At 59.3% G+C, this 26,116-nt stretch overlaps 2 protein-coding genes across 3 annotated transcripts in view; one reads left to right on the top strand and one right to left on the bottom strand.

The window, feature by feature from the left end:
* The window catches only part of RECQL5 (RecQ like helicase 5), a 30,894-nt gene extending 29,290 nt beyond the window's left edge, over positions 1–1,604 (top strand). For both annotated transcript variants that reach the window (XM_037157821.2, XM_037157822.2), the window contains 4 exons: positions 67–157; positions 370–597; positions 811–880; positions 969–1,604. In XM_037157821.2, coding sequence (XP_037013716.2) covers positions 67–157; positions 370–597; positions 811–880; positions 969–1,069 — 490 coding nt within the window. In that variant the 3' untranslated portion in view covers positions 1,070–1,604. The remainder of the gene's footprint in view (positions 1–66; positions 158–369; positions 598–810; positions 881–968) is intronic.
* Positions 1,597–26,116, bottom strand: part of MYO15B (myosin XVB) — a 35,695-nt gene continuing 11,175 nt past the window's right edge. Inside the window, exons 16-64 of the mRNA XM_053661301.1 lie at positions 20,322–20,399; positions 19,995–20,110; positions 19,860–19,905; positions 19,593–19,717; positions 18,877–18,994; positions 18,470–18,633; positions 16,696–16,792; positions 16,003–16,059; positions 15,680–15,737; positions 15,322–15,452; positions 14,339–14,434; positions 13,998–14,233; positions 13,734–13,912; positions 13,473–13,545; positions 12,949–13,110; positions 12,628–12,728; positions 12,427–12,503; positions 12,228–12,312; positions 11,938–12,036; positions 11,687–11,808; positions 11,374–11,589; positions 11,072–11,150; positions 10,799–10,903; positions 10,489–10,717; positions 10,312–10,402; positions 9,965–10,184; positions 9,429–9,541; positions 9,137–9,196; positions 8,582–8,660; positions 8,334–8,449; positions 8,034–8,152; positions 7,815–7,956; positions 7,447–7,558; positions 7,181–7,335; positions 6,719–6,858; positions 6,513–6,576; positions 6,349–6,421; positions 5,870–5,946; positions 4,557–4,630; positions 4,348–4,463; positions 4,161–4,255; positions 3,982–4,059; positions 3,780–3,876; positions 3,490–3,635; positions 3,207–3,322; positions 2,784–2,917; positions 2,443–2,576; positions 2,209–2,349; positions 1,597–2,044 (exon numbers count right to left, since the gene is read on the bottom strand). Coding sequence (XP_053517276.1) covers positions 1,985–2,044; positions 2,209–2,349; positions 2,443–2,576; positions 2,784–2,917; positions 3,207–3,322; positions 3,490–3,635; positions 3,780–3,876; positions 3,982–4,059; positions 4,161–4,255; positions 4,348–4,463; positions 4,557–4,630; positions 5,870–5,946; positions 6,349–6,421; positions 6,513–6,576; positions 6,719–6,858; positions 7,181–7,335; positions 7,447–7,558; positions 7,815–7,956; positions 8,034–8,152; positions 8,334–8,449; positions 8,582–8,660; positions 9,137–9,196; positions 9,429–9,541; positions 9,965–10,184; positions 10,312–10,402; positions 10,489–10,717; positions 10,799–10,903; positions 11,072–11,150; positions 11,374–11,589; positions 11,687–11,808; positions 11,938–12,036; positions 12,228–12,312; positions 12,427–12,503; positions 12,628–12,728; positions 12,949–13,110; positions 13,473–13,545; positions 13,734–13,912; positions 13,998–14,233; positions 14,339–14,434; positions 15,322–15,452; positions 15,680–15,737; positions 16,003–16,059; positions 16,696–16,792; positions 18,470–18,633; positions 18,877–18,994; positions 19,593–19,717; positions 19,860–19,905; positions 19,995–20,110; positions 20,322–20,399 — 5,601 coding nt within the window. The 3' untranslated portion in view covers positions 1,597–1,984. The remainder of the gene's footprint in view (positions 2,045–2,208; positions 2,350–2,442; positions 2,577–2,783; positions 2,918–3,206; positions 3,323–3,489; positions 3,636–3,779; positions 3,877–3,981; positions 4,060–4,160; positions 4,256–4,347; positions 4,464–4,556; positions 4,631–5,869; positions 5,947–6,348; positions 6,422–6,512; positions 6,577–6,718; positions 6,859–7,180; positions 7,336–7,446; positions 7,559–7,814; positions 7,957–8,033; positions 8,153–8,333; positions 8,450–8,581; positions 8,661–9,136; positions 9,197–9,428; positions 9,542–9,964; positions 10,185–10,311; positions 10,403–10,488; positions 10,718–10,798; positions 10,904–11,071; positions 11,151–11,373; positions 11,590–11,686; positions 11,809–11,937; positions 12,037–12,227; positions 12,313–12,426; positions 12,504–12,627; positions 12,729–12,948; positions 13,111–13,472; positions 13,546–13,733; positions 13,913–13,997; positions 14,234–14,338; positions 14,435–15,321; positions 15,453–15,679; positions 15,738–16,002; positions 16,060–16,695; positions 16,793–18,469; positions 18,634–18,876; positions 18,995–19,592; positions 19,718–19,859; positions 19,906–19,994; positions 20,111–20,321; positions 20,400–26,116) is intronic.

Here is a 26,116-nt window from a genome sequence, read left to right as displayed (position 1 = left end):
GGGGCTGCCTGGGCTGAGGGTGCAGCTGGCACCTGGAGTTCTGACACCTGCTCCCTCCTCGGCCAGTGCCTGCCCGCCCAGAGACCCAGGGACCCCTGGAGGCCAATCTACCCCTGCAGTGGAGACACAGAGGGGCAAGCGGCCTGGGCCCCTGCAGGTACCGACGGGCACCGGTGGGAGGAAGGAGACTTGCGGGCTGGGCCCCTGTCTGCTCTGCTCTGGGTTAGGGGCTTGGGGCAAGTCATCTTTCCATGGGAACAGGATGTCTGGGCTGGAGGGAGCCCACAGGTGCTGTGGCTCAGTCTTCCAGAGGAAGGGGGGACAGTGACAGGGAGCCCCAGGGTGACCCTCCACTGTGGCCTTGCGCAGGACAACAACCCAGAGAGCCAGGCCCAGAAGAGGCCCCGCCCTTCAGCCAATGGCTCCATCTTAGCTAAGGCCAAGGACAACACCTCGGCTGGTGACCAGAGCCCTGCAGAGCCCACAGCCCACGGCTCCTGCCAGCTCCCTCCTCCCGGCATCTCCCTGAAGGTGGCTGCAAGCGTTGTGGTCAAGTGCCTGACCCCTTTCTACAAAGAGGGCAAGTTTGCATCTAAGGTAGGTGGCGGGGAAGGTCTCTGCTCACCCTCCCCCGGGACACCTGGGTGCAGGGGCGGGAGGGCGGGCAGTGTGAGCCACAGGGGAAACAGGCTGCAGCGAGGCCAGCCGCCCCCACCCTGGGTCTGCCTTGCCCTTTGGTCATGGCTGCGGCTGCTCGGGCGGCAGAGCAGGGGCCTGGGCTGTCTGCTCCTCTTCGCCCTCCGCCTTCAGGAATTGTTCAAAGGCTTCGCCCGCCACCTCTCGCACTCGCTGGCTCAGCGGTCCTCTCTGGGAGGGAACGGTGAGTGCCTGCAGCACCGGGCGGGGGGCACGTGGGAGCTCTGCAAGGAGGAGACTGGCCCTCACGCCCCCCCATTCCGGATCTGCAGTGAAGGAAGAGGCCCAGCACCTCATCAAGCAATTTTTCCACGGCCGGGCCCGCTGCGAGAGTGAGGCTGACTGGAATAGTCCGTGTGACCCACAGACGTGACCAGCTGCGGCCCAGCAGGACCAGGTCCTCCCTGGACTCGCCCATAGGCCACCCTGGCTGGGCCTCACTCGGGAATGGACACAGTGGACAGGCTGCCGCCAGCAGCATCTCTTTCCTCAGGGTCCTCCCCCTTCCAGCCACTCCTTGCCGAGGAGATGGCCCAGACTCCTCCCAAATCAAGGTCAGCAGCTGGAGATCAGCCCCCCTTCTCGCTACTTGCAAGGCCTGAGGCCCTCTTTTTCCCAGCCTCTCCTGGCCCTCGTGGCTGTCTTCTGGGTCCCCAGGGTGCGGGTGGTGTTGCTGCTGCCTCGGAGAGCAGGAAGGAGAAAGGGCCCTTCTACCTGCTGTACTTAAGCTGTAAGCCAGGGCTGAGGTCCACCTGTGCGAGGCATTGGCGCCCCCTCGGGAGGAGCCCCGCTGGCCCCGGGTGCAGGCCCTGCTCCCGCTCAGGTCCGGGCCAGGAAGGCTGGGCTGGACCAAGACGTTTGCCAGAGAAATAAAGTCCTGTTTGCTGTGACACACTCATGCTCACACAGCCCTTTTCTCTCGGGAGTTTTATTTCCTCCGTAGCTGCTTCGCCCGGGTCTGTGCTCTTGCTGGTGTGGGTGTCTCCCCCAGCCTGGGCGACGTCATGCCCAAGCCAAGTTCCTACAGCCCCTGATGTGCCCCCAAGAAGGAGTCCTGCCACTCTTCTCTTCCAGTTGAGGTCACTGTAGCAGCCCCTAACTTATGGCCTCCATGTGGGCCAGCCAGGCTGTGCTGGACAGACGCTGTGCTGTGCAGAACAGCTGAGCCATGACGACCAAATCAAGAGACCCAACAGCACTCGAGGGAGTGCGTCCGGATGCGTTGTGGTCCGGGGAGGGGCCCCCTTCTCTCCACCCCTGGGCCCCTCCTCTTGGCGGAGGCTGGCCACTAAAGGGGCTTGGTGCCGCTGTCCCGCAGGTAGGAGATGGTGTGCTTCAGCTCCTGGGCCTGCGGGACACCAGTGAGTGAGGGCGGGGTTCCACGGCCAGCCCCCACCTCTGCCACGCTTCTGGCACCCTTGAGTGGTGGGTATCAGCCCAGGCTCTGGCAAGCCAGGCCTGGGTGAGGCGCTCGCCAGCTTCCTAGGGTGGTCAGGGGCCCTGGCCACTCACCTGCGGCAGCTCAAACCAGATGGTCTGGGGGCTGTCGGCGGAGCCGTAGTTGAGTTCCAGGCCAGGGAGCCCCTCTTCGTCCAGGGGGCTCAGCAGGTGGAGCTGACGCAGGTCCCTCAGGGCGATGGAGCAGCGCGGTGTCTGGGTACGGGGGAGATGCAGAGCTCGGCCCTCCCAGGGAAGGGCTTGGTGGAGCTGGGGGGCGGGGAGGAGTGGCGAGGGAGCCTGGCCTACCTGGGAGCTGAGATCCATGAGGGTGAGGCGCTGGCGGTTCAGCCCCAGGAGGCTGAGCCCAGGCAGGGTCTGCTGGCTCACACGCAGCACCACGTAGACGGTGCAGCCGAAGAGGGGCAGCTGGCTCACGCCCTCTGGGGAGGTGGGGGAGGGGCACATATGGTGGCAGTTCTGGCCAGTGGGGCTCAGTGACCTGCCCTAGTTGGCCCCTAGGTCAGGTGAGGGGGACGGAAGGTAGAGGAGCTTCCTCAGCCCCCTCAGCCCCCTCTGCCCTCATCCCTTCCCTGGGGAGCCTCCTAACGCCTTTCTCCTCCCCAGCAGCCCCTGCACCCCAGACCCACCGATGAAGCCGATCTTTGCTTCATGGGAGCTGCACCCCTGCAGCTGCCTCAGCTCCCGAGCCATCAGGCTCCCTATGGTGGCCGCATCCACCTGGCCTCTCAGCGGCTTCGGCAAGTAAGCCCACAGGTCTTGTCTAGGACACAGCCAGGGCAGTCAAGGCTGGGCATATGGCGGGTGGTGAGTGAGCAGACCGGTGGCTGCTGCCGGTGGGACTGAGGACCCGGCACACAGGTGGGTGTCCCTGCCCTCAAGCTCGGGGTGGGGAGGACAGGCGTCCACAGCCTCCCCGGTTCCGGGCCCACCTGGTTAGGGCCAAGAAGAGTAGGGGCCGAGTGGCCCTGACCTTGGACTGTGGGCTGAAGGACGGCCCCTGGGGTGGGAGCGGAGGAGTGACAGGAGGCAGGGGCAGCGCTCACACTCACTGTGACGGGGGTGCCGCATGGGCCCTGCTGAGGTGCTGCAGGGCAGCCAGCCTGGCAACTTGGGCGTCGGCCTGGGTGCTGACCAGCAGCTTCCCCTGCAGGTAGTCCCGCTGCACCTGCAGGCAGAGCAGTGACGGGCAGCTGTCACTAAAGTCCCCAGTTCCTGCCTCCGTCCCTTTTCCTTGCGGGGAGGGAAGCTTGGAGGTCTCCCACGCAGACAGCGATGAGCTGGTGCTCGAGCGCCAGCGGCACAGCGGGCCAGGGCTGGGTGGGGCTGACCTACCTGGCTGTAGTGGGTGCTGATGTAGGTGGGGTTTTCGAAGTGCAGGGGTGTCTCCCAGCTGAGCCGCCGGCTGTGTAGGCTGGCGTCCTGGCCCCCCACCGCGTTGTTGAGGTACTCGTGAGGCCACAGGGGCCGCACCAGCTTGCCTGCAAGGGGCGCCCGGTTTGCAGTCTGCCCTGCCATTCCGGGCCAGCCCTCTGCAGCCCTGCCAGCCCCAGCGTGGGAACGGCCCACCCACAGGCACAAGGATGACCCGGCCTGGCGCCCTTCTGCCACACCGAGGAGCTTACCTTCCCCTTTGATGAGGAAGAGGGCAAATTCCTGCACCTCCTTGGGGTCTGTGATGCCCATCTGCCCGCACATCTCCTCCAGCACCTCTGCCGCCACCTGGGCACGTGGGCAGGGCCATGACGGCGGGGACTAAGGGGCCCAGAACCGATGCCACGGCCTCCCTGCCTGTCCCTAGCCCCTCTTGGGGGGCCCCGTGCTCACAGTGAAAGTTGAAATGTTGGTCTTGTAACTCAGGCCTCCAGGCAGTTGAATTAGAAGCAGGCGGTCCATGTTCCCTTTCTGCCAAGGCAGGGGGCTGGGTCAGTCCACCCTGGACAGAGGCCCCAGCTCCCCACTCCCGCGGGAGACCCAGAACGCCCAGCCATCCACACCCCCGGTACCAGGATAGCCTGCATTTCGCCCGGGGACGGCAGCTGCTGGCGCCCGCCGTATTTGACTGTGTGCTGGAGGTGCTCCTGGCTGCTCCGGGCCAGCTCTGCAGAGAGGAGCCCGGCTGGTGGTGACAGGCTCCTCCAAACCTCTCCCTAAGCAGCCGAGCCCCAGCCTGGAAGCCCCTCCCATAAGCACCTTGAGTCTTGCCTAAGTCCTGCACAAATTTGGTCACGTAGGGCAGCAGCGTGGTTGATGGGGGGAAGAAGCCAGCGAGGAGGCTGAGGAGTCTCCAGCCTCGAGCACAGAGGTCCCTGCAGGGCAGAGGGCCTGGGCTCAGGCTGCCAGGCCATGGCTGTAGGCTGCCCACCACCCTGCCCAGCAGTCCCCCACCCCCCGACACTCACGGCTGGGGGTGTCCTGTGACCTGCTTGATGACCTGGCAGTAGATCTCATCCCTGAGGTTCTTCTCCTGGCACAGCTATGGGGACAGAAAGGGCAGCTGGCCGGGGAGGGGCTTCAGGGGCAGGCAGAGTGCGGTGGGGCGTGGGATGGTGTGAGGTCAGACGTTAGGGACAGAGCGCGCCTGTTAATGGCTGCGGGCTTGGGGGCTGTGTCAGGGTGACAGCTCGGTGGTCACCTCTGTCTCTATCCCAGCATGACAAATGTCTGCACAGCCAGTCACTCTAAATCGCTGTCTTCAGCCCTGACCGGTGGGGCGAGCACCAGCCCGTAAACTGAAAGGTCACTGGCATGAGTCCTGCTCGGGGCACATGCCCAGGCTGCAGGCAACCCATCCGTGTTTCTCCCGCCCTTCCCTTAGCTCTGAAAGTAAATAAAATCTTTTTAAAAAATCAATAAATCACTGTCTTCACCTGTTTCCTTGACCTCTAAGGGCCACCCTGCCCTGGGACCTCTGTCCCTACTGGCTCCTTGGCCACCTCATCTGCCATGCCTGTGTCCAGCCGAGACTCCTCCCTGGGACACCAGGCCCGTCCCTTGGAAGGCGGTCCAGACTGGCACCGCCTCGGGTTTCCTTAGCGAAGGGGACTGCTGTTCTGAGTGCCCCCCCCGTCCTCTGCTGCCAGGGCCAGCACTGCCTGTCATGGGGTGGGGGTCATTGCAATAACCTCTGTTGCCCTTGTGTCCCCAGGATAGCTAGGGGGTCCCCGGCAAACATAAGCCACATCTCTCAAAAATCCTCCAGTGGTTTTCTACCTTATCAAAAAAATTGAATGGCCCACAAGGCCTGCCAGGACCTGGACCCACTGTCCCCCCCCCGGGCCACATCCTCCTCTCCCCCTGCTCACTGGGCTGCAGCCACGCGGGCCTCGCTGGTGCTGAGTCTCACCCTCTCATCTGGACGGTCCACTCGTGCTGCCCCAGAGGCTTCCTCCAGCTGCCTGCTTCCCTGGCGTCCCGTCACCCAGCCTTCTGCACTGTGGTGGCCCCTCCCCTGCCTTCCCTGCAGCATTTCCCACTCATCGGCGCAGGCACCGTGGTTTGCTGACCATCTTCACCCACTGGATTGTAAGCTCTTGGGGACTGAGCCTGCCTGGCTCACTGCCGTGCCCCCAGCATATAGTAGGTGCTCAATAAGTACTTGTGGCTGATTCTGATGAATCATGACCAAGGGAAGGGGGGTTCCTATTAGGACAGGAATTCATCCTCGGGGTTCCCGGTGTCCCCCGCCAGCTTCCAGTGCACAACTCCTGCTTACCTTCAGTAGCACGTAGAGGAGCTCCATCTCGTCCTTGCCCCGGGGTTTGGGCTGGTCCCCCATAAACTGCATCAGAACTACAGGCAGGATGAGAAGCATGGGGAGCCGGGCTGGGGGCCTGGCCCTGGCTCATGCTGTCTCCGAACAGAGCTTTCCCCAGCCACCCGATGCCCGGCTCTCGGAATGTGTGCTGGCCACGCAGAGCGGCAGACCCAGCTTTTCCAGCCGGCAAGCAAGGCTCAGGAGCTTCTGTGAGCTTCTGCAGGTCCACACGGCACATGGGGCTGGACCCGGTGTTGCGTTCCAGCCCAGACCCCACACACCCTGTGGCCCCTTGGGTGGGAATAGAAGTGAGTGAAGGCCGTGGGGTTATAGGACCTACCTGTGAGCTACTCTGAGTTGGCAAACTTGAGAGAAGGCACCCAGATGCCTGTGGAGCCCGAGGCACCACAGACACGGGACCAGGGACAGCCACTCACCCTGGAAGCTTTCCACGGCATGCCTGCTCATGCCCTCGTCACTGAGGCTGATGAGTGATTCCTGGATGGGATCCTGGAGCCAGAGAGGCTGGGCTGTGGGTCTGGGGGCCATGGGGGCTAGAGGGCAGGTCTGCTGGCCCGACTTCCCCCACCTGTCTCCCTACCTTGGAGTACTGCACCAGGCTGGCCATGGCTTTCGCCTTAGCATCCCTGTCAGTCTGGTCCAGCCTAGTGGGGCAGAGAGGAGCACAGTCTTGCTTGTTCAGCCCTTCTGCCCCATCCCAGGCTGCAACCTGGTGGTCCTGAACAGGGAGGACCACTGGAGGAAACTAGAGACAGACTGGCATACGGATGGGCCCGGGGCACTCACAAGGCTGGGGGCTTCCGGAAGTATCTCAGGGCAAATTCCTCCATGCTGTAGTTGTGGGGTTCCATGGACATGGAGGCATACGGGCCTGAGGTGGCCTGCGAGCTGTCGCTGTGTGCCCGGCTCCGGGGGTGAGCAGGGCCCTGGGAGCACAGGAGACCTGGTACCACCCGAGTGCCCACCAGTCTGTCCAGAGACCTTGCCCCAGCCCCGCCCCAGCCCCGCCCTGGCACAGGCCTGGAGGGGCAGGCAAGACAGCTGCAGTGAGCACACCACCAGAAGTCAGGAGAGTCAGCAGCTTTTTATTGAGCATCTTCTAGGGTAGCATTGAACTAAGTAAGGGGCACAGGAGGGCAGGCAGCACAGCCCCTGTGCACAGGGAGCGTGCAGTCCTGCTGGGGAGACAAGGCCAGAAATTGGGGGAGGGCAGCAGGGCAGTCTTCACTGCTCTCCTGTCTTCCTCACCTCCCTCTGAGCCAGGCCCGGCTCTCCGCTGGGCAGCTGACCGTTGGGCTGGTCAGTCCTCCGCTCCAGCGAGGAGAGAGCCGGAGCAGGAGCCGGCTGCACGAGGTCAGCAGGAAAGAGTCCCGAGCGGCCCCCGATGGAGCCGAACTGCCAGCCTGGAAGGCAAGCGAGGACGGCCTCACCCACCAGGCCCTGCTGCCCCTCAGAGGCTCTCCTACCTGCTACCCCCCCTGCTGTGTCAGTGCCTTCCTTGCCCCTGTAGATACCTGGCTCCACATGAGCCACCGGCAACAGCTTGATGAGGTCCCCACGGTGGAAGCTGAGGAGGCTGCGGTCATCGGTGATGTAGCTCCGCAGAGCGATGACATAGCCGGAGTCCTGCAGGCAGGAGGGTGAGTGGGGCTGAGAGAGAGCGGTCAGCCTGCCTGTGACCCCTCTCCTGCTGCTCTACCTGCTCCCCCTCCATTGGCCTCATTCTCCCCCTAAATCCCACAGAATTCCAGGGACCCAGCTGAGCGCCTCGTCCCACCCCAGGCAGCTTGGCCGACAGCCCCAAGACCAGCCAACCTGGACAGGGCACCAGGAAGCACTGGGTGGAGGCTCCCACCCAGCCCCCGACACAGCCCATGCTTACCTTCCTGAGCTCCCTCAGGAAGAGCTCAACCATGGCCTTGATGGCACCTGCCCGGGCAGTGTGCAGCACCAGCTGCTCGCTCTTCAGCGTCAGCTCCAGGGTGGCGCCGCCGCGGCACTCCACACCCAGCACCTCAGCAAAGCTGTGCACAGGGTGGGGGCATGAGCTGGAGGCCATTCTGTCACCCCCCAGCTGCCCCGCCCCACAGCCCAGGCTCACCTGTAGGAGCAGAGAGTCTTTAGCTGCTGGGAGCAGGCGCTGGGGCCGAGGGTCACCTTGAGCAGCCTCAGCCCCCGGTGGGACACGCCCAGTAGCTGCACATTGCTGCCATTCTCACCCTGGAGGAGGTGGGGTCACAGGCTGCTGGGTCCCCCTCGTCATCCAAGATGCCTTTATCTTTCCACTGGGGCCCACCCCACCCCCAACCCTGATCCCTGCTGCAGAAGGGCCGGGCTGGGCCCTGTGTGGGGGTCCAGACCGGGGTGCTGCTATTCCCAGCCCTACCCCCACCTCACTGACCATGACTGGGAAAATGCGGGAGAAGTAATTGGCCCAGTTGTCCCGAGCGGCCACCACGATGCGCTTCTTGACATTGTCCTCAGCAGTGATGAGTGAGTCCAGGCCCACCTCCAGGTCTCCTGCAGGCAGGAGTGGCCCCAGATGGTCCTGAGGCTCCCTCGCAGGGGGGAGCCACAGAGTCTGCTCCCTCCCTCTGGCAGGCCCAGCCCCCAGCCCTCCAGCTGCCCAGTGGCAGGGTCCCAGGACACTACCCAGCAGGTCTTTCATTTTGCTCCGCTCATCCTGGGATATCCGGATGCAGGACTCGGAAAAGGTGTCCCTGAGGATCTGGGGTCAGAGCCAGGTGGTCACCACCAGGTCCCAGGGACCATCCCAGAAGCAGCCATGCACAGAGGATAAGCTAAAGTGCCCATGGGTGCGGGCAGAGCAGGGAGGGAAGTGGGGCTTCCAAGTCCAGTGCCTCCCCTGGCCACCAGAGCCTCCACCTGTCTCCCCCAACAGCCTGCTATTCCTTGGGCAGCAAAAAGAAGCTTCCCTGAAGAAGTAGAACTTTGGGGAGGCTCCTGGAGAAGTGGGGGGCTGGCACAGTCCTGGGTCACCCTGAGGTGGCAAAGGGACGAGCACCAGGAAGAGCCTCCTGTGTTGAGTGCTGGTACACTACTTTCAGTCTTCGTGTGCCAGTCGGGGCCCTTACTCACAGGGGTGTTGTGAGGGTTACACAGAGGGGGCAGGGCTCAAAACGCAGCAAGTACCCAGGTGTGTGCGGTCTGTCTGTACCTGTTGCAGGTGGGGGGAGCTCTCACCTGCTCACAGAGGAGCCTGAGGCTGTAGGGATGGCTGAAGCTCTCCCGGGGGTAGAATACCTGGAGGAGGGCAAGGGAGAGCGAGAGAGGACATGGTGCCCCTGCCAGCCCCTTCCCACCGCACCTCGGCCTCCCAGGCCAGAGGGAAAACCAGCCTGCGGAGGTGGGTCAGGGCGTGGCAGCTCCCTGCATTTGGGGAGCAGATAGATGTCGAGGTCCCCGGCTGGGTCCCCCAGAGACTGCCAGCCCCCAGCCCAAAGAGAGGCCAGGCTGAGGCCGCTCACACGCTCACCTCCTTGCGCAGGAACAGCTTCCAGGGCACGTTGGCGTAGGAGAAGCACACGCTGCCGGAGGGTGCAAGCAGCTGGGTGCTGGTGCCCTCATCCCCCCAGGGCTCCGTCAGGCCTGGCAGAGGGACTTTCAGATGAGGAGCGGTCAGAGGTGGAATGACCGGGCTCAAGAAGAGAAGATCCACAGCTCCCAGGGACCCTCTGAGGCCCATGTGCTCTGGGCCACGGCCTTGTCCCTGCCCACAGCCCACCTCCTGCCTCCATCTTTCCCTGCTGTCCCTGAGTCAGGGCCCCTCCCTGACCACGTCAGCAGGGCCAATAAATGTCTGACAGTGCTGTCAGCCCTGTACTGAGGACGGTCCCTCAGTGCCCTTCGGGGGTTCCCGAGCCCTGCCCTGGGTGGGAATGCAGAAGCTGGGGCTGCTTGGCTCCAAAATCCAGAAGCCAGAGCAGCTGACCTCAGCCATGAGTGCCAAGAGGCTATTGGGAATCCTGGCCCTACGGGGGGCCCACCGCCCAGGGTCCTGAGGTTCCTTACTGTGGGGCTTAGCTGAAGGGGTTCCCGAGTCCTCAGCTCGAGGCAGTAGGGGCACTGGTGGGAGTGGGTGTGCCCGGGCAGTGGGTGGGTTCTGGCCAAACAGCTCCCGAAGGGGCTCCTGCTTCTTCTTGATGGAGTCAGAGGCCCTGAACCCTGAGGGGGTCTTGGGTTTAGGGGCCACAGCTGGTGGGGGGCCCTTCTCTGCGCTGGGGGCCGGCATCTGTGGAGAATGCACAGAGAATGCACACAACACAAGCATGTCTAGGGAGAAGGCCAAGTTGACCCCCGAGAGCCTCGGACTCCTGAGCACAACAGCCCTGCCCTGGATGGGACAGAACTGGCCTCACCGAGGAGGGTAAGTGGGCACCAGTGATCCCCAGCTTAGCCAGAGCCTCATCCTTTGGGGTGTTTTTCTTCTGGAAAATTAGGGAAGGCTTCCTGAGAGAAAGAAAAAGTCAGGAGTCTACAGGGTGACCAACTCCCTGGGGAGCAGGCAGGGCCTGCCCCCCGCCCCCCGTGCCCACCTGGATGGCTGCACGGGCACAGGCATGGGGCCTGGGCGGCTTTGGTACATGCGGATGATGTTAGCAATCTCCCTGCTGGGCGTGGCTGGGCGGCCCGGTGCCGGCCTGGGGCCACCTCCAGGCTCCGCCTCCTGGGCTGGTTCTGCCTCAACCTTTAGTGCCACCTGGGCCCCATCTTGTGGCGGTGGCTTCTTCACAACTCGGGGTGGGAGCAGAGGAGAAGATGGCACTGCCCAGGAGGAGAGGAAACTCGTGAGACCCTGTGTATCACCCAAGAGCCAGGCCCTCTCCCGCCCCGTCTCCCCACCACCTGGACGGGGCTCCTCCTCTTCCTGCTCCTCCTCCTGCTCCTCCCCTTGGGGGATCTGCACCTTGGGCGGAGGCTTCACCATCTTCATCTTGCTCTGCTGCTGCCCTGTAAGTGCCCAGAGGACCCTGTCTGCCGCCCTCCACCTGGCCTGCCCCTTGCATGCTCCGGGACAGGCCACACGGTCCCAGGGGAGTAAGTGCACCCCGCTGCCCCTGGCCAGGCTGGGGCAGGGACCAAGCATCTGCATGTGATCGTCACCCCGAGTTTCCTCACCCATCTTCTGGAAATAGTCCCGTTTCTGCTGGAAGCTCTTGGGCCTGTCTCTAACCTGTGGGGCCTCCTCTGAGGTGAGCTGGCAGGAAGGGGAAATGAGGGGACAGCCCTGTCAGCCAAGTCACCATTCTCACAGTGGGCCCCCGGGATCTCTGGCACTGGGGCCCGATGGCACATTTTCTGCATCTTCCCACCTCCACCCCTGACCCTGCATCCTTCAGCCCTACAGGCCTGGGGCCTGTGCCCCATCCTGGCCTGCTCCCTGCCTGGCCTCCACTCCTCAAGTGCAGGTAGGCACCTACCAGCTCCGGCTTCGGCTCCGGCTCCGGCTCTGGCTCTGGCTCCAGCTCTGGCTCCGGCTCCGGCTCCGGCTCCGGCTCCGGCTCTGGCTCCTTCTGTGGGGCTGGGGGCTTCTTGGGCTTGGAGGCAATGGCCGGAGTTGCCCGGGCCTGGCGCTGGCGTTGCTGTGTCTGCTGCTCCAGGGACAGGGTCATGGCCTGGGCGGTCATCTGCTGGGCCTGAGCGGGAGGGGCGGGAGGCCAGGTCAGAGCTGGCCTGGCCCTGTCCCACAGATCTGTCCCCACTAGGCAGTCTGGGCACCCTGCCGACCCTCACCAGGATCAGCGCCTGCTGGTTGATGAAGTTCTGCTGCTGAGTCATTAGCTGCCTTATGTCCACGCTGGGAAGCAGGGGCTGTGGCTGTGGCAGGAGCTGTGGCTGTGGCGGCACCACCATGGCTGCGGGTGGTAGGTGCACGGGGCAGGTGAGCACCGTGGCCAAGCTCAAAGCCGTCTCTCAGCCCACCGTGCCCTCTGGGCCCTGGGCAGGACCCTCCCTCCCCAAGTCCCCACCTGGCCCAGCCTTACCTGGCATGGGAGGGACTGCGCCCACTGCCGGCATCATGGGCATGGGTGCCGGCATCATAGCTGGCTGGTACCCGGGCATCTGCATCATCCCTGGGTATGCTGATGGAACAGGGCCCTCCCGGGTTAGTCCCTGCCTGGACCCATGGACCACCTCCCTCCACCCCCAGGCAAATAATACAGGCCCAAGGTGCTGGCTGGAGCTCTGACCCCAGACCTGGGGGTGCCAGGCAACGCCCACCTGGGCCTCTGGGCCAGGGAGCCCCTGGGTGGGTGCTGGGGCTCACACTCACCCATAGGGTAGCTTCCCTGATGCATGGGCCCCATGGCGCCTCCTCCCTTCATGCGGCTGCTCAGAGCCCTGCCTTGCTCCAGATCCTGAAGGGGCAGAGGTCACAGGTCACACAGAGCTAGAGCGTAGTGAGAGGAGGGAGGGGCAGCAGAGGTCCCAGTGGGCAGGGCGCAGGTGGGATGGGAGTGCTGGATGCTCACTCTGAGGCCCAGGGAAAGGGCGGGCTTGAAGACGTCATCCAGGTCACTCTCCAGGCTCCCTGGGGCCCAGGACTCGCCTGTGGGACCGGAGGAGGGTCAGTGTCAGCAGCCTGGGGCACGGGGCTTCCCGCACCCCTATTTTCCAGTACCCCCACATTCCCAGCACTCTGCCAACCTCAGTGTGCCCACTCCCAGCCTTACCTGGGTAGCCCCTGCTGGGCAGTGTCGGGGCTGGACCTGGAGGAGGACCTGGGAACAGAGAGGGGGCCTGCACGCCAGGGGCGGGAGGAATGTCCTGAGCCCTGCAGGACAGAGCGGGCCCGGCTAAGTGAGAACCTTGCCGGGGCCAGGCTGAGGTGTGGTGTAGAAGCTGCTGTGGGGGTTGTCTCCACAGAGAGGGAGGAGGCTTGGGGGGGGGGGGGGGCGGGTCTGTGGTGGCTCCTGTAAACGCCAGGGCGTGGTGTGGGGGTCGGGAGAGGGACAGGAGCAGGCTGGGAATAGGGGTGCTGGGGCGGCACCTACGAGCTCTGGGGGGTGATAGGGTAGTCACGGGGACCAGCAGGGTCTCCCAGGTCCTCAGTCTGGCCGATCAGGTCCAACACAAAGTCACAGCCAGCCAAGTCCTGCCAGGATTCCCCGGAATGCAGTGACACAGACCAGCCGCGGGGGCTGCCCTCCAGACCTCTGGATGAGACAGGGGCGTGTGTTAGGGCTGCAGAAGGGGCAGGAAGCTGGGTGCGGAACCCCCTGCACTCAGCAGCTTCCCTTACGTGCGACTCACACGCCAGCTCTGGTTCACACATGTGTTTGTTTGCCTATCTCAATGGAACCCGGGCCACCCTTGCTTCCCATCTGGAATCTACTGTCTGGACCCTGCCCACTTAGCTCTGCCCCCTGCGGGGAGAAGGCTTTGGCCCTGGGCCTGAGGGAGCAGCCGCGGGTGGTGCTCAGTGGGAGAGTGGGCTGGGAGGATGGGGGGGATTTGGGGACGGGGGCAGACAATGGTTAGTGTTGGCCGCACCCTTCCCTTCCCAGACCCCACACACCTGCTCTGCAGGATCCACCCGGCAAACTGCTCCCCCGTGGTCCAGGACTCCACTTCTGCCGAGAAGCACTCCTCTGTGGGACGAGGGGTGCAGACCGAGAGTGAGAGATGGTGGGGTTAACCCTGTAGGGAAGGCGCTGCTGTCCCCAAGAGGGGTTCCGAAAGCAGGACAGGACAGAAGGGAGGGGGTCCAGGAAGGGTCAGGGGGCAAGACTGGCTCCACTATGGGCCTGGGGAGGCCTGGGCCAGAGGTGGGCATCACCATTGAAAGTGAAGACGTCCAGCACCATGCGGCCCCGCCGCCGTCCCGCCGTCCACTCGAGCTGGGTCGGGGGGTGGGTGCGTGTGGTCCCAGGGGCCAGCCGCGTCTGCTCGAGGGCCCCCAGCAGCTTGTGCTGGCACAGTGCTGCCATGCCACTGGGGGCCTGGTCAGACACAAACCTGGGGGACAGCACAGGGCTGCTGTGGGGGCGGGGCAGCCCTCTGACCCTGCCCCCCGGGGGCCTGCACCCACCAAGCCCCTTACTTGAGCAGGGGCTTCTGCAGGGTGGGCAGAGGGGGGAAGGCACTGAGGAGGATGGCCATGAGGGCCCAGCCGCGCTGGCTCTGCTGCTCGCTGGGGTTGTGCCAGAGCTGGGCCACCAGCTGGCTGAAGAGCTCGTCCCGCAGTGGCGGCCGGCGTTGCCCCTGCCTCACCAGGTACGTGCCCATGGCCTGCTCCTGCCAGGGCAGCAGGGACTCCTCCCCCAGGAGCCGCAGCATCTGCAAATGCAAAGGAAGCAGGCACAGGCAGGGCGTTTGGGCTCGGAGGTCCCAGCCAGCACCGGAGCCGGGCCCTCCCCGTCCGCTCCCTGATGGGCCACTTACCACCTTGTTGATATCCAGGGCATGCTGAGGGGTCTCGCCATCCAGCCGGGTCAGGGGCTTGGCCAGCAGCTGCCCAGGGGTGGGTAGAGATGGCTCCTGCAAGGAAGGAGAGTGACATGGGGCCTGAGCAGGGCGGGTCTGGGCTGACGTGCCGGGGACAGCCCTGGGGAGGCCACGAGAGCGTCACCCTGGGAGAGGGAGAAGGAAGGACTGGTGTGAAAACTACCCTTAAAATGCAGCTTCATTGCTCATTCTGATTAGAACATTGATGCCCATGCACGTGGCAAACTCAGAAAACGGCCCTGGCTGGTGTGACTCAGTGGATTGAGTGCAGGCTGTGAACCAAAGGGCTGCAGGTTCAATTCCCAGTCAGGGCACATGCCTGAGTGGTGGACCATTGGGGGCCACATGACAGCCACACACTGATGTTTCTCTCCCTCTCCTTCTTCCTCCCTTCCCCTCTCTCTAAAAATAAATAAATAAAACCTTTAAAAAAATCTCAGAAAACGTGGAAAAGGATAAAGAGTAAAAACCACCACTAACATTCCACTAATATAACCAGTTGATGTGCCACCCTCTCTCTTCCTTGTCCTGCTCTCTGCACAGCCATCACAAACCCTGCTGTTGTTTGGGATCACCCTCTGCAGGCCGGTCTGACTCCAGCACTGTGGCCCGGCCAGTGTCCCTGGTCATCACGCATGCTTTAGCAACGTGACTTCACCTGCCGGGCGCTGCCACGGGCGAAACCCAGGTGTGGCGTCACAGATCGGAGTAACACAAGAGAGTGAGTCATTTAGGTTCCAGGAATACTTTCCAAGCAATGTATCTGTGTCCACGCCCTGGCGCCCTCGTCCTGGTCCCCGGTGACAGGAGAGGGAGAAGGCCGGGGAGCTACGGGAACGAACAACCTCCGCCGGTGGCAGGGGCTCACATCTGGAGAGCTGGAGGAGTCAGCCAGGAAGAGCGGAAGCCTAGGGGCTCACCTGAAAGCCGGTGGAGATGAAGCTGGAGAAGGGGAACTGGTCGACGTCCGGCGGGAGGGTCAGGCTGGGCCGAGCGGGAGCTTCTGGGGGCTTGGCCTCGGTGATGCTCTGGGCCAGAGTGTGCTGGCAGCCTGGGACAGCACCCGAAGGCAGCCCAGAAATGCCCGGGTTATGTACCCGGCTCTGGTGCCACCTCCAGCCCTCACCATCAGCCCCCAGCCCGGTGCAGAGGGAGCTGGGCAGGGAGCTCAGGGCAGCCTGGAGCATCAGTGGGAGGGACCACAGGGACAGACCCTCTCTGCACAAGTAGAGGGACTTGGGGAGGGGTCACGGGAAGAGTGACATCATCCAGACTCACCTTCCGCTGTCCTCAGCATGACAGCCAGCTCGGCCGGGATCTCCAGGCGCCCCAGCTCCTGTCAGGGAGGAAGGATTGACCAGACACTAAGGGGGGCGGTGCAGGTGGCCAGTGCCCCTCCTCATCCCAGGTCTGTAAAGTTCCCCTCCAAAGGCCCTGGATACTCACCCTAACGGGGCCTCAGGAGCCCTCCGGGGAACACCAAGAGCACCCTGAGGGACAGGCCCCAGGCTGGCCCCCCAGGATCCCATGCTCCCCCTCAAGCTGTGCCAGATCCATCAGGCTCATAGCCCAGTGACACCCTCTCGCCTCCAGCCACCTACCATGCTTGGCACGTTCTCGGAGGACCCACTGCCGTGCCAGCTGCTCCAAAGCCCAAGCTGTCGGGGGTGCAGGAAGAGCTGATGCCCCTGAGAGGAGCGACCTCAAGCCTCAGAGAGGCTGCTTCCCAGCTCGGCAGTGCAGCAGCACCCCCGGCCCCCCGAGGCCCCGGCCCGGGGCAGAGGAACGAGCGCAGATCCAGAGGGACCCGCTGCCTGCGCCCAGCCTTCCGCAGCCCTCACCAGCCTTTTCGAGGGTGTCACTCCCTGTCTGTCAGGGCACTAGGAGGAAGGCAGGAGGGCAGGAATGGTCCCAGGGACAAAGTCCACCCAGGGAGGGGCCGAGGAAGGGGACTGTATGTGGGCGCTGACCTTTGAGCTGCTTTATGGCCCTCAGATTGGAGTCATCAGGGAAGAGAGGGGGTCAGGTCTGGAGGAATGGGAAGACACCTCCGGCAGGGAGGAAACAGTGTGGACCTGAGGGGTGGGCAGGGATGAAGGAAGGCAACTCCCTCCCAGAGGCCCCAGCCTACCCTGGCCAGGCAGACAGAACTGGGAAGAGCTCCAGCAGCAATGGGCTCAGGCCTTGACCTTGTGTGGGTGGGCTAGGAGGGTGGATGCTGTCAGGACCCGACTGGCTTGGCCAGCAAAGTGTTTGGCTTTTGCTCTGAGCTGCCAGAGTGGCAGGGGCCTCACCTGCAGTCTACGCCGCCGCCTCCAGAGCAGGGGCCGGGCTGCCAGCAGGACCGTGTTCAGCTGTCCCAGCGCCGCCCGCCGCCGGAGGTACCGCTTCCTGGAGGCCGAGAAGGGGATGAGCGGGGTCCAAACTTACACCCATGGGCGCCTGAGTCCTCCAAGCCAAGATGTGAATGTAAAAACTGACCCCAGGCCACTGAAGCCCAGGGAGCTTACTGGAAGCAACAGGAAGGGGGCAGGATCCTTTGAAAGAAGGGGTCATCTGAGAAACTGCCTAGCATAGGGGACTATGACCTTGGACTCTGGAGCTGACCACCTGGGCTCATTCCTGTCCTGTTTAGTCACCGTGGACCTGATAAGTTACTTTACCTCTCTGGGCTCATCATCTGTAAAAATGAGGATTTCGATAGACATGTGTTTATCGTTATTTTTAAATACCAAAAAAAATTTTAAAGATCTTTTTATTTATTTATTTGTAGACAACCCAAATGGGCCCTGAAGGCTGAATGGACAAACTAGAAGTGGTCTACCCATGCGTGGACCATTATTCAGCCATAAAGAGGAAATGAAGTTCTGAGACACGCGATGACGTGGATGGACCTTGAAAACGCTACGCCCAGGGCGATGAGCCCAGCATAAGAGGAAACCCGGTGTGAGCTGACTCACGCACGGTGTCTACGATAGGCCAACTCCTAGACAGAAAGCAGGTTGGAGGCAACCAGGGGCTGGAGGGCCCGGAGCGTGGGAGTTGCTGCTCCATAGTTACAGTTTCTGTCCGTGATGGAAACATGCCAGAAATAGGTCGTGGTGATGGGTGCCCCCTCTGTGGAGACGCCCTGGTGTCCCTGTCCTTGCCGGTCCTCAGAGCTCCAGCCTTCACCTTGTGGGTGACAGGCTCCCCACTGGCCTGGGGGGCACCTTCCCCGCCCTCATCCCTGTGCCATCGGCATGTGGCCCAGGAGAGACAGTCGGAGGTCAGTCCAGAGCTGGTGGCTGAGGCGCTCTGTCTCCTGGGAACTCCTCCACCTCTCCGTCCCCCCCTTCTTCTCCCAAGTGCGTTACCTTGGCCTTGCTCTCTCCTAAGCTCCAAGGGCCCTCCTTTTGCTCCTGTAACTTGTTTCCTGAGTCCATTTGTTCTACAGCTCACTTCTATCAACTACCTCTGTAACTGTCCTGGATGCTGATGGGTGACAGGAAGGGTGACTGGGTTCACTGGGTTGAGAAGGGGTGGACTGTGGGACCAGGAAGTCCCAAGGGCCTGGAGTGTTCAAGTCTGGACTAAAGCCAATTAACGATTTTTAAAAAACATATGTTCTATTTATTTTTAGAGAGAGAGGAAGTGAGGGAGAAAGGAAGGGAGAGAAACGTTGGTGTGTGACTGCCTCCCGAGCGCCCCCTGCTGGGGACTGGCCTGCCACCCAAGCATGTGCCCTGACTGGGAATTGAACCAGCAGGTTGGTGCTCAGTCCACTGAGCTACACCAGCCAGGGCCAACCTATGCATTTAAAAGGTCATTCTTGCCGCAGGGTGAAGAACAGACCAAGAAAGAACACCCAAGGAGTCAAGTCTGCAGGTTTGGGAGGCCTGGCTGGACCGTGAGCGTCCTGTGGTGGGGGTCTTCCAGCCGAGACCCCATGGATGTGGGTGGTGATGCGGAGGCCCCAGTGCTGACGGGATGGCACTGGGGTAGGCTGACTTGCCTTGAGACCTGTGTCTCCCCGCCCCTGCCCCACCACCTTGAGGAAGCTCAAGGCCTCACCCCACCCCTGCGGACCTGGCCTGGAGACCCCGCACACGAGCCTGAATCCGTGGCAGGAGGCGGAGGCGCTGGCGGGAGAGGTAGGCCCGGAGGCCGCTGTGCAGGGTGAGCAGCGCCTGGGAGCGACGCTGGGCACGGTGCTGCTCCAGCTGCCGCCAGCCAGGCTCCCGCAGCAGGACCTGGGGGCAGAGGCGTGGGCTGGAGGCAGGCCAGGTCTGGGCGCCAAGGGTCGGGCCCTCCCTGCCCTTCTCCCGAGGCCTCAGCCTCCTCCCTGTCAGCCAGATACCCTGCTCTCCCCAGTGCGGTCCAGCCGGGACACCTACCACCCAGACCACTCAATCTCCCCACCACCAAATTCTGGGCTTGTCCCAGAATAACCCTCTCCCTTCCCAACCATGCCTAGCATCTGCACACACACACACCTGGGTGACTCCAAGGTGACAGAGGGGCGACTCGGCCCCCAGCACCTGGCTCAGGATGGCACCACACCTCTCCCGGTCAGAGGACTCTCCCGGCCCCTGGGTCCCCAGGATCCGGAACCTGCCCGTGGGATGGAGGCGAGGTGGCCAGCAGCACGGCACGGACCACCCCCCTTCAGCTGTGCGACACCCCGAGGCCCGGAGCATCAGTTCAGTGTCAGAGACACTGAGTCGTTTGGCAACCATGGTATTCCTTTTTCGCTTTATTTTTTATCACCGATGTTATTATAGATGTCCCCATTCTCCTCATGCTTTACCCACGGCCACCCAGCCGGCCCCTCTCCCTCTGGCCGTCCCCACACTGTGGTCTGTGTGTCACGCGTGTATGTTCCTTGGCCAGTCCCTTCACCTTCCTTCATCCAGTCCCCCATCCCGCAATGATTTGTAAAGCACCTACAATGTGCTAGGCACACCGGAGAGTGTTGCTGAGTGGAGGGGGGGGGCAGATGAACTCCTGGGGGCACGGAGGGGTGGGCAGACAGCTGATAGTGAGAGGGGAGAGACAGATGGGGGAGAGAAGGAGAGAGAGAAGAATGAACAAAGGATGGAATGCCAGGCCCAGGGCCCTTGGGAAAGTGGGCCCACCTTCGCCCAGAAGGAACCCCAGGCCAAGTCCCACCCCTCAGGTGCCCTCGGCTGCCCCCATACTGGAGCCCCACCTGGCCAGGAAGGTGTGGAAGGGTACACGCACGGGGAAGTTGGTGCCGCGGGTGTGGATGGCCTCCAGGACACCTGCCTGGCGCAGCTGCTCCATTACATGTCCCGCATCGAAGAGGCCGGGAAGCTACAGCCGAGGGACAGAGCCCATCAGAGCTGGAGTCCAGGGGCTTACACTGAGGGTCACGCAGGGCAGGCCACGAGGAGAGGCTGAGTGGGCAGGGTAGGCAGGGCAGGAGGGCTCTGGGGCAGGTACTGGGGGAGCTCACCTTTCCAGGGTTGGGGCAGAGACACTGGATGAAGCAAACACGGCTCCTGATGGGTGGGTGGAGGGGGTCACCTGGGGACAAAGCGGGCTCCTATCCAACTCCCTGCCCTTGGGTGTGGGGGGGCATTGTTCTCACCTGCCCAGCCTGGCTATGAGGTCCCCCAGGGACTGCTGGAATTGAGAAGCCAGTGTGGGTTTGCCCTGCCCTCCTCTGACCTGGGGCTCTGCTTCCTGGAACAGGCTGCTCACCAGCTGTGGGGGAGCGAGGCCTGAGCCAGCTGGACTCCAGGGCTCATCCACACACAGCCCAGCCTGCCCACCTCCCGGGGGAGTCAAGGTGGACCAGCTCACAGCACCAGACCCTGGCAAGCACAGTCCAGGGCAAACCCTGAGTGAGTGTGTCCAGGCAGAATGGGGAGACAGAGTATGGAGGGGTGGGGGCCGGAGGGCGGCAGGGGGGCACCTGGAGCTGGCTCTGGGCAAGCATTTCCACCACAGCAGGGTCAAGGTGATCCCGGTTTCTATCTAAAAATTTGTGAACCTGCAAAAGACAATGTGGGAACGGGGTGGGGGGGGTGGAAAGGCAAGGAGAGAAGGCTGGGTGTGGAAGCCACTCGGTCCCTTTGTCATCCAGCCTCGCCCTTCTTAGTTAAAAGGCCACCTTTGTCTCCTTAGGTAATTGTTCTGGGAAAGCTGAAAACCCATCTGCCAGAGAATAAAATTGGACTCTTACCTCACACCCTGTATACAAATTAATTCAGTATGAAGAGATCAAAGACCTAAATGTAAGCCTTGAAACTATAAAACGCTAAAAAGAGAACGTAGGGGAACGTTCGTGACATTGGACTTCGCAACACCAGAAGCACAGGCAATGGAAAACCAGAGCAGCTAAATTAGATTTCATCAGCATGAAACACTTATGTGCATCACAGACCACCATTAAGAGAGCAAATAGACAGCCCACAGAATAGGAGAAAATATTACACACCAGATAAGGAATTGCTACCCAGATTATATAAAGAACTCCTAAAACTCAACAGGAAAAAAACCAACCCAACTCAAAAACGGGCACAGGGCTTGAACAGACACTTCTCCTAAGCTATAGAAATGGTCCAGAAGCACATGAAGAAATTCTCAACATCATTAGTCATTCCAGAACCGCAAATAAAAACCACAGTGAGACACCGCTTCACACCCACTGGGATGGGTATACCTGAAAACAAAAACAAAAACAGAAAAGTGCACGTATTGGCAAGGATATAGGGAAATTAGAACCCTCATACATACTGGTGAGAATGTAAAATGGTGCGGCTGCTGAGGAAAAAGATTTGGTGGCTCCGCAGAAATCTAAACATAGAGCTCTGGCTGGTGTGGCTCACTGGATTGAGTGCCTGCCTGTGAACCAAGGGGTCGCCAGTTCGATTCCTAGTCAGGGCACATGCCTGGGTTGAGGGCCAGGACTTCAGTAGGGGGCATATGAGAGGCAACCACACACTGATGTTTCTCTCTTCTCTTTCTCCTTCTCTCCCCCTCTCTCTCAAAATAAACAAAATCTTTAAAAATATATGTAAACATAGAATTACCACATGATCCAGCAATTCTAGGTATAGACCAAAAAAAAAAAAAATGAAAGCAGAGACCCAAACAGGTGCTTTATCTACCCATGTTCAAGGTGACACTATTCACAGCAGCCAAAAAGCTGAAACAACTCCTGTCCATCCACAGATGAATGGAATGGTCAACAAAATGTTGTCATACGGCTCTGGCTCCGTCGCCAACTCTGGACCCAGCCACAGGCGGGCGCAGGGCGGGCAGACAGCGTGCTCGGTCTCCTCATCTGGGTCCTCCCTCTCTCCGATACTTTCTCCCAAGAGACTCTTGACTGTTACATCAAGAATAGACTGACTTCCAGCCAAGATGGAAGCGTAGGCAGACATACTGTGCCTCCTTGCACAACCAAAAGAAGGATGACAACAATTTAAAAACAAAAAACAACCAGAACGGACAGAAAATCAAACTGTATGGAAGTCCAGCAACCAAGGAGTTAAAGAAGACATGTTCATCCAGACCAGTAGGAGGGAGGGAGTCAGGCAGCCTGGAGGACTGAATAGTCCCACATTCGCATGCAAATAAACCAGGTGAAACTGGGGAGCAGGACAGACTGCACAACCCAGGGCTCCAGTGCAGGGGAAATAAAGCCTCAAAACACCAACTGAAAACACCTGTGGGGGTTGAGGTGCTGGGACAAACTCCCAGCCTCACAGGAGAGTTTGTTGGAGAGACTCACAGGGTCCTAGAATGTACACAAACCCACCCACACAGGAATCAGCACCGGAAGGGCCCAGTTTGCTTGGGGGAAGTGGCAGAAGCAACTGAAACCTGGCAGAAACTGGAGCAAATACCACTGTTCCCTCTCAGACCCTGCCCCACATACAGCATCACAAAGCAGCAACTGGGTTGCCCTGCCCTGGTGAACACCCAAGGCTCCGCCCTTCACTACGTAACAGGCGCATCAATACAAAAAAATGGCCCAAACTAAAGAACAGATCAAAGCTCCAGAAAAAATACAAATAAGCAACGAAGAAATAGCCAACCTATCAGATGCACTGCACAGTTCAAAACACTGGTAATCAGGATGCTCACAGAACTGGTTGAATTTGGTCACATATTAGATGAAAAAATGAAGGCTACACTAAGTGAAATAAAGGAAAATGCACAGGAAACCAGTAGTGATGGGAATGAAACTGGGATTCAAATCAATAGTGTGGAGCAGAAGGAAGAAAGAAACATCCAACCAGAAAAGAATGAAGAAACAAGAATTCAAAGAAATGAGGAAAAGCTTAGGAAGCTCCAGGACATCTTTAAACGTTCCAACATCCGATCATGGGAGGAACCAGAAGGAGAGGAAGAGCAAGAAATTAAAGTTATTTGAAAACATAATGAAGGAGAACTTCCTCAATCTGGCAAAGAAGATAGACTTCCAGGAGTCCAGGAAGCTCAGAGAGTCCCAAAGAAGTTGGGCCAACACACCAAGGCACATCATAATTACATTAGCCAAGATTAAAATTAAGGAGAGAATCCTAGAAGCAGCAAGAGAAAAGGAGACAGTTACCTACAAAGGTGTTCCCATAAGATTTCTCAAAAGAGACCTTACAGGCAAGAAGGGGCTGGAAAGAAGTATTGGAAGTCATGAAAGGCAAGGACCTACATCCAGGATTATTCTATCCAGCAGAGCTATCATTTAGAATGGAAGGGCAGATAAAGTGCTTCTCAGATAAGGTCAAGTTAAAGGAGTTAATCATCACCAAGATCTTATTATATGAAATGTTAAAAGGAACTTAGCTAAGAAAAAGAAGATAAAAAAAGAACAGTAAAATGACAGCAAATTCACAATTATTAACAACCATACCTAAAACAAACTAAACAACTAGAACATACCTAAAACAAACTAAACAACTAGATCTGTGGGATCTCCAACTCCACAGAAATGGAGATCACATGGAGGGTTAGCAACAGGGGAGTGGGAGGAGGAGAGAGGGGGAAAGGGTACAGAGAGTAAGTAGCATAGATGGTAGGTGGAAAATAGACAGGGGGAGGGTAAGAATAGTATAGGAAATGTAGAAGCCAAAGAACTTATATGTACGACCCATGGACATGAACTAAAAGGGGGGAATGTGGGTGGGAGAGGGTGTGCAGGTGAAGAGGAGTGAAGGGGGGGAATGGGACAAGTGTAATAGCATAATCGATAAAATATATTTTTAAAATATACTGCGTAAGGGACTTCTGGCCAAGATGGAGGCGTAGGCAGACACACTGTGCCTCCTCGAACAACCAAAAGAAGGACAACAAATTTAAAAACAAAAAACAACCAGAACTGACAGAAAATTAAACTGTTTGGAAGTATGACAACCAAGGAGTTAAAGAAGAAACACTCACCCAGACCTGGTGGAGGGGCGGAGATGGGCGGCAAGAGTGGAATGGACCCTGCAAGGCCGTAGCTCAAGGACCAGCAAGGTGGCGGTTTGCGGACCAGCTGGTCTCACATTCGAGTGCAGATAAACCAGAGGAACAACTGGGGAGCAGGACAGACCACACAACCCAGGGCTGCAGCTGGGGGAAATAAAGCCTCAAAACACTGATTGGAAACACCTGTGGGGGTTGAGGCGCTGGGAGAGACTCCCAGCCTCACAGGAGAGTTCCTCCCACAGGGTCCTAGAGTGTACACAAGCCCACCCACCCGGGAATCAGCACCAGAAGGACCCAGCTTGCTCATGGGAAGTGGGGGAAGTGACAGAGCAAGTGCCATTGTTCCCTCTAGGACCCCTCCCCACCAGTGATGTGGTTGCCCCACCCTGGTGAACATTTAAGGCTCTGCCCCTCACCAAGTAACCGGTGTATCAAGAGAAAAAAAAATAGTTCAAACAAAAGAACAGATCAAAGCTCCAGAAAAAATACAACTAAGTGACGAAGAGATAGCCAACCTATCAGATGCACAGTTCAAAACACTGGTAATCAGGATGCTCACAGAATTAGTTGAATTTGGTTGTAAATTAGATGAAAAGATGAAGGCTGCGCTAAGTGAAATAAAGCAAAATGTACAGGGAACCAACAGTGACGGGAAGGAAACTGGGACTCAAATCAATGGAGTGGATCAGAATGAAGAAAGAAACATTCAACCAGAACAGAATGAAGAAACAAGAATTCAAGAAAATGAGGAGAGGCTGAGGAACCTCCAGGACATCTTCAAACGTTCCAACATCCAAATCATAGGGGAGCCAGAAGGAGAAGAGGAAGAGCAACAAATTGAAAACTTATTAGAACAAATAATGAAGGAGAACTTCCCCAATCTGGCAAAGGAAATGGACTTCCAGGAAGTCCAGGAAGCTCAGTTTAGAGACAACTAAATATTAGCAACAGAAAACACAACCAGAACACAGAAAATTGAACTTTTCGGAAGTCTGTTAACAACAAATTCTTCAGTCTGACCGGTAAGGGGCAAAACCAGCAGCTGGTGGAGTGGGGTTGCACAGGAAAACTCGGTCAGAAGGACTCAGGCGCACGGAATCCAGGCGCAGGGTGGGACCTAGTGAGCGACCGAGTGAGCGACCGCGGGGAAACAGCGAGGGAGCAGGGCTGCGGGTTGACTGTGGTGGTGCATCCGTGCATGGATGCACAAGCGAGGGAGTGGGCGATTGGACCGGGACCCAGCGGGTCCCCGCGGCTAGCGGCAGGGAGGGCGCAGCCATTTCCCCGCTCTGACCCCACCACCACATACAGTGTCATAACCCAGCAACTCTGAGTGGCCCGGCCCTAGTGAACCACATAAAATTCTGCTCCTCACCCAGCGACACAAAACAGCAGAGGGGGCCGCCATTTCCCCGCTCTGACCACGTCCCCACATACAGCGTCACAACCCAGCGACCTGGCAGTCCAAGGCTCCGCTCCGCACACTTAAAGGGCGAGAACAGACCAAAAATGGCTCAAGAAGATCTCAAAGCCCCGGAGCCTATAAATCTAAGCGATGAAGAAATAGCAAAACTCTCAGACGCACAGTTTAAAACACTGGTCATCAGGATCCTCACAGAACTGGTTGATTATAGCCACAGATTAGACAAATATATGAAGGCGAAACTAATTGAAATGAATGGAATTGCACAGGACACCAATAGCAATGAAAAGGAAACTGTGTCTCAAATCAATGGAGTGGACCAGAAGAAAGCAAATAATGGCCAAACAGAAGAGTGAAGAAGCAAGAATTCAAAAAAATGAGGAGAGTCTTAGGAACCTCCAGGACATCTTTAAACGCTCCAACATCCGAATTATAGGGGTACCAGAAGGGGGAAAGGCACAGCCACCAGTGGAAAACTTCTTTGAACAAATAATAAAGGAGAATTTCCCCAAGCTGGCAAAGGAAAATAGACTTCCAGGAAATCCAGGAAGCTCAGAGAGTCCCAAAGAAGTTGGACCCAAGAAGAAACACACCAAGGCACATCATAATTACATTAGCCAAGATTAAAATGAAGGAGAGAATCCTAGAAGCAGCAAGAGCTAAGGGGACAGTCACCTACAAAGGAGTTCCCATCAGACTATCAGCGGATTTCTCAAAAGAGACCTTACAGGCAAGAAGGGGCTGGAAAGAGGTATTCCAAGTCATGAAATCCAAAGACCTACAACCAAGATTGCTCTATCCAGCAAAACTTTCATTTAGAATGGAAGGACAGATAAAGTGCTTCTCAGATAAGTTCAAATTCAAGGAGT

The sequence above is a fragment of the Artibeus jamaicensis genome, unplaced genomic scaffold (assembly GCF_021234435.1).
Source record: "Artibeus jamaicensis isolate MK-2021 breed Jamaican fruit bat unplaced genomic scaffold, CSHL_Jam_final contig_2259, whole genome shotgun sequence".
Classification (NCBI taxonomy): Eukaryota; Metazoa; Chordata; class Mammalia; order Chiroptera; family Phyllostomidae; genus Artibeus; species Artibeus jamaicensis.
Note: the sequence above shows the minus strand (reverse complement) of the source record. Positions and strands in the feature narration are given on the sequence as shown.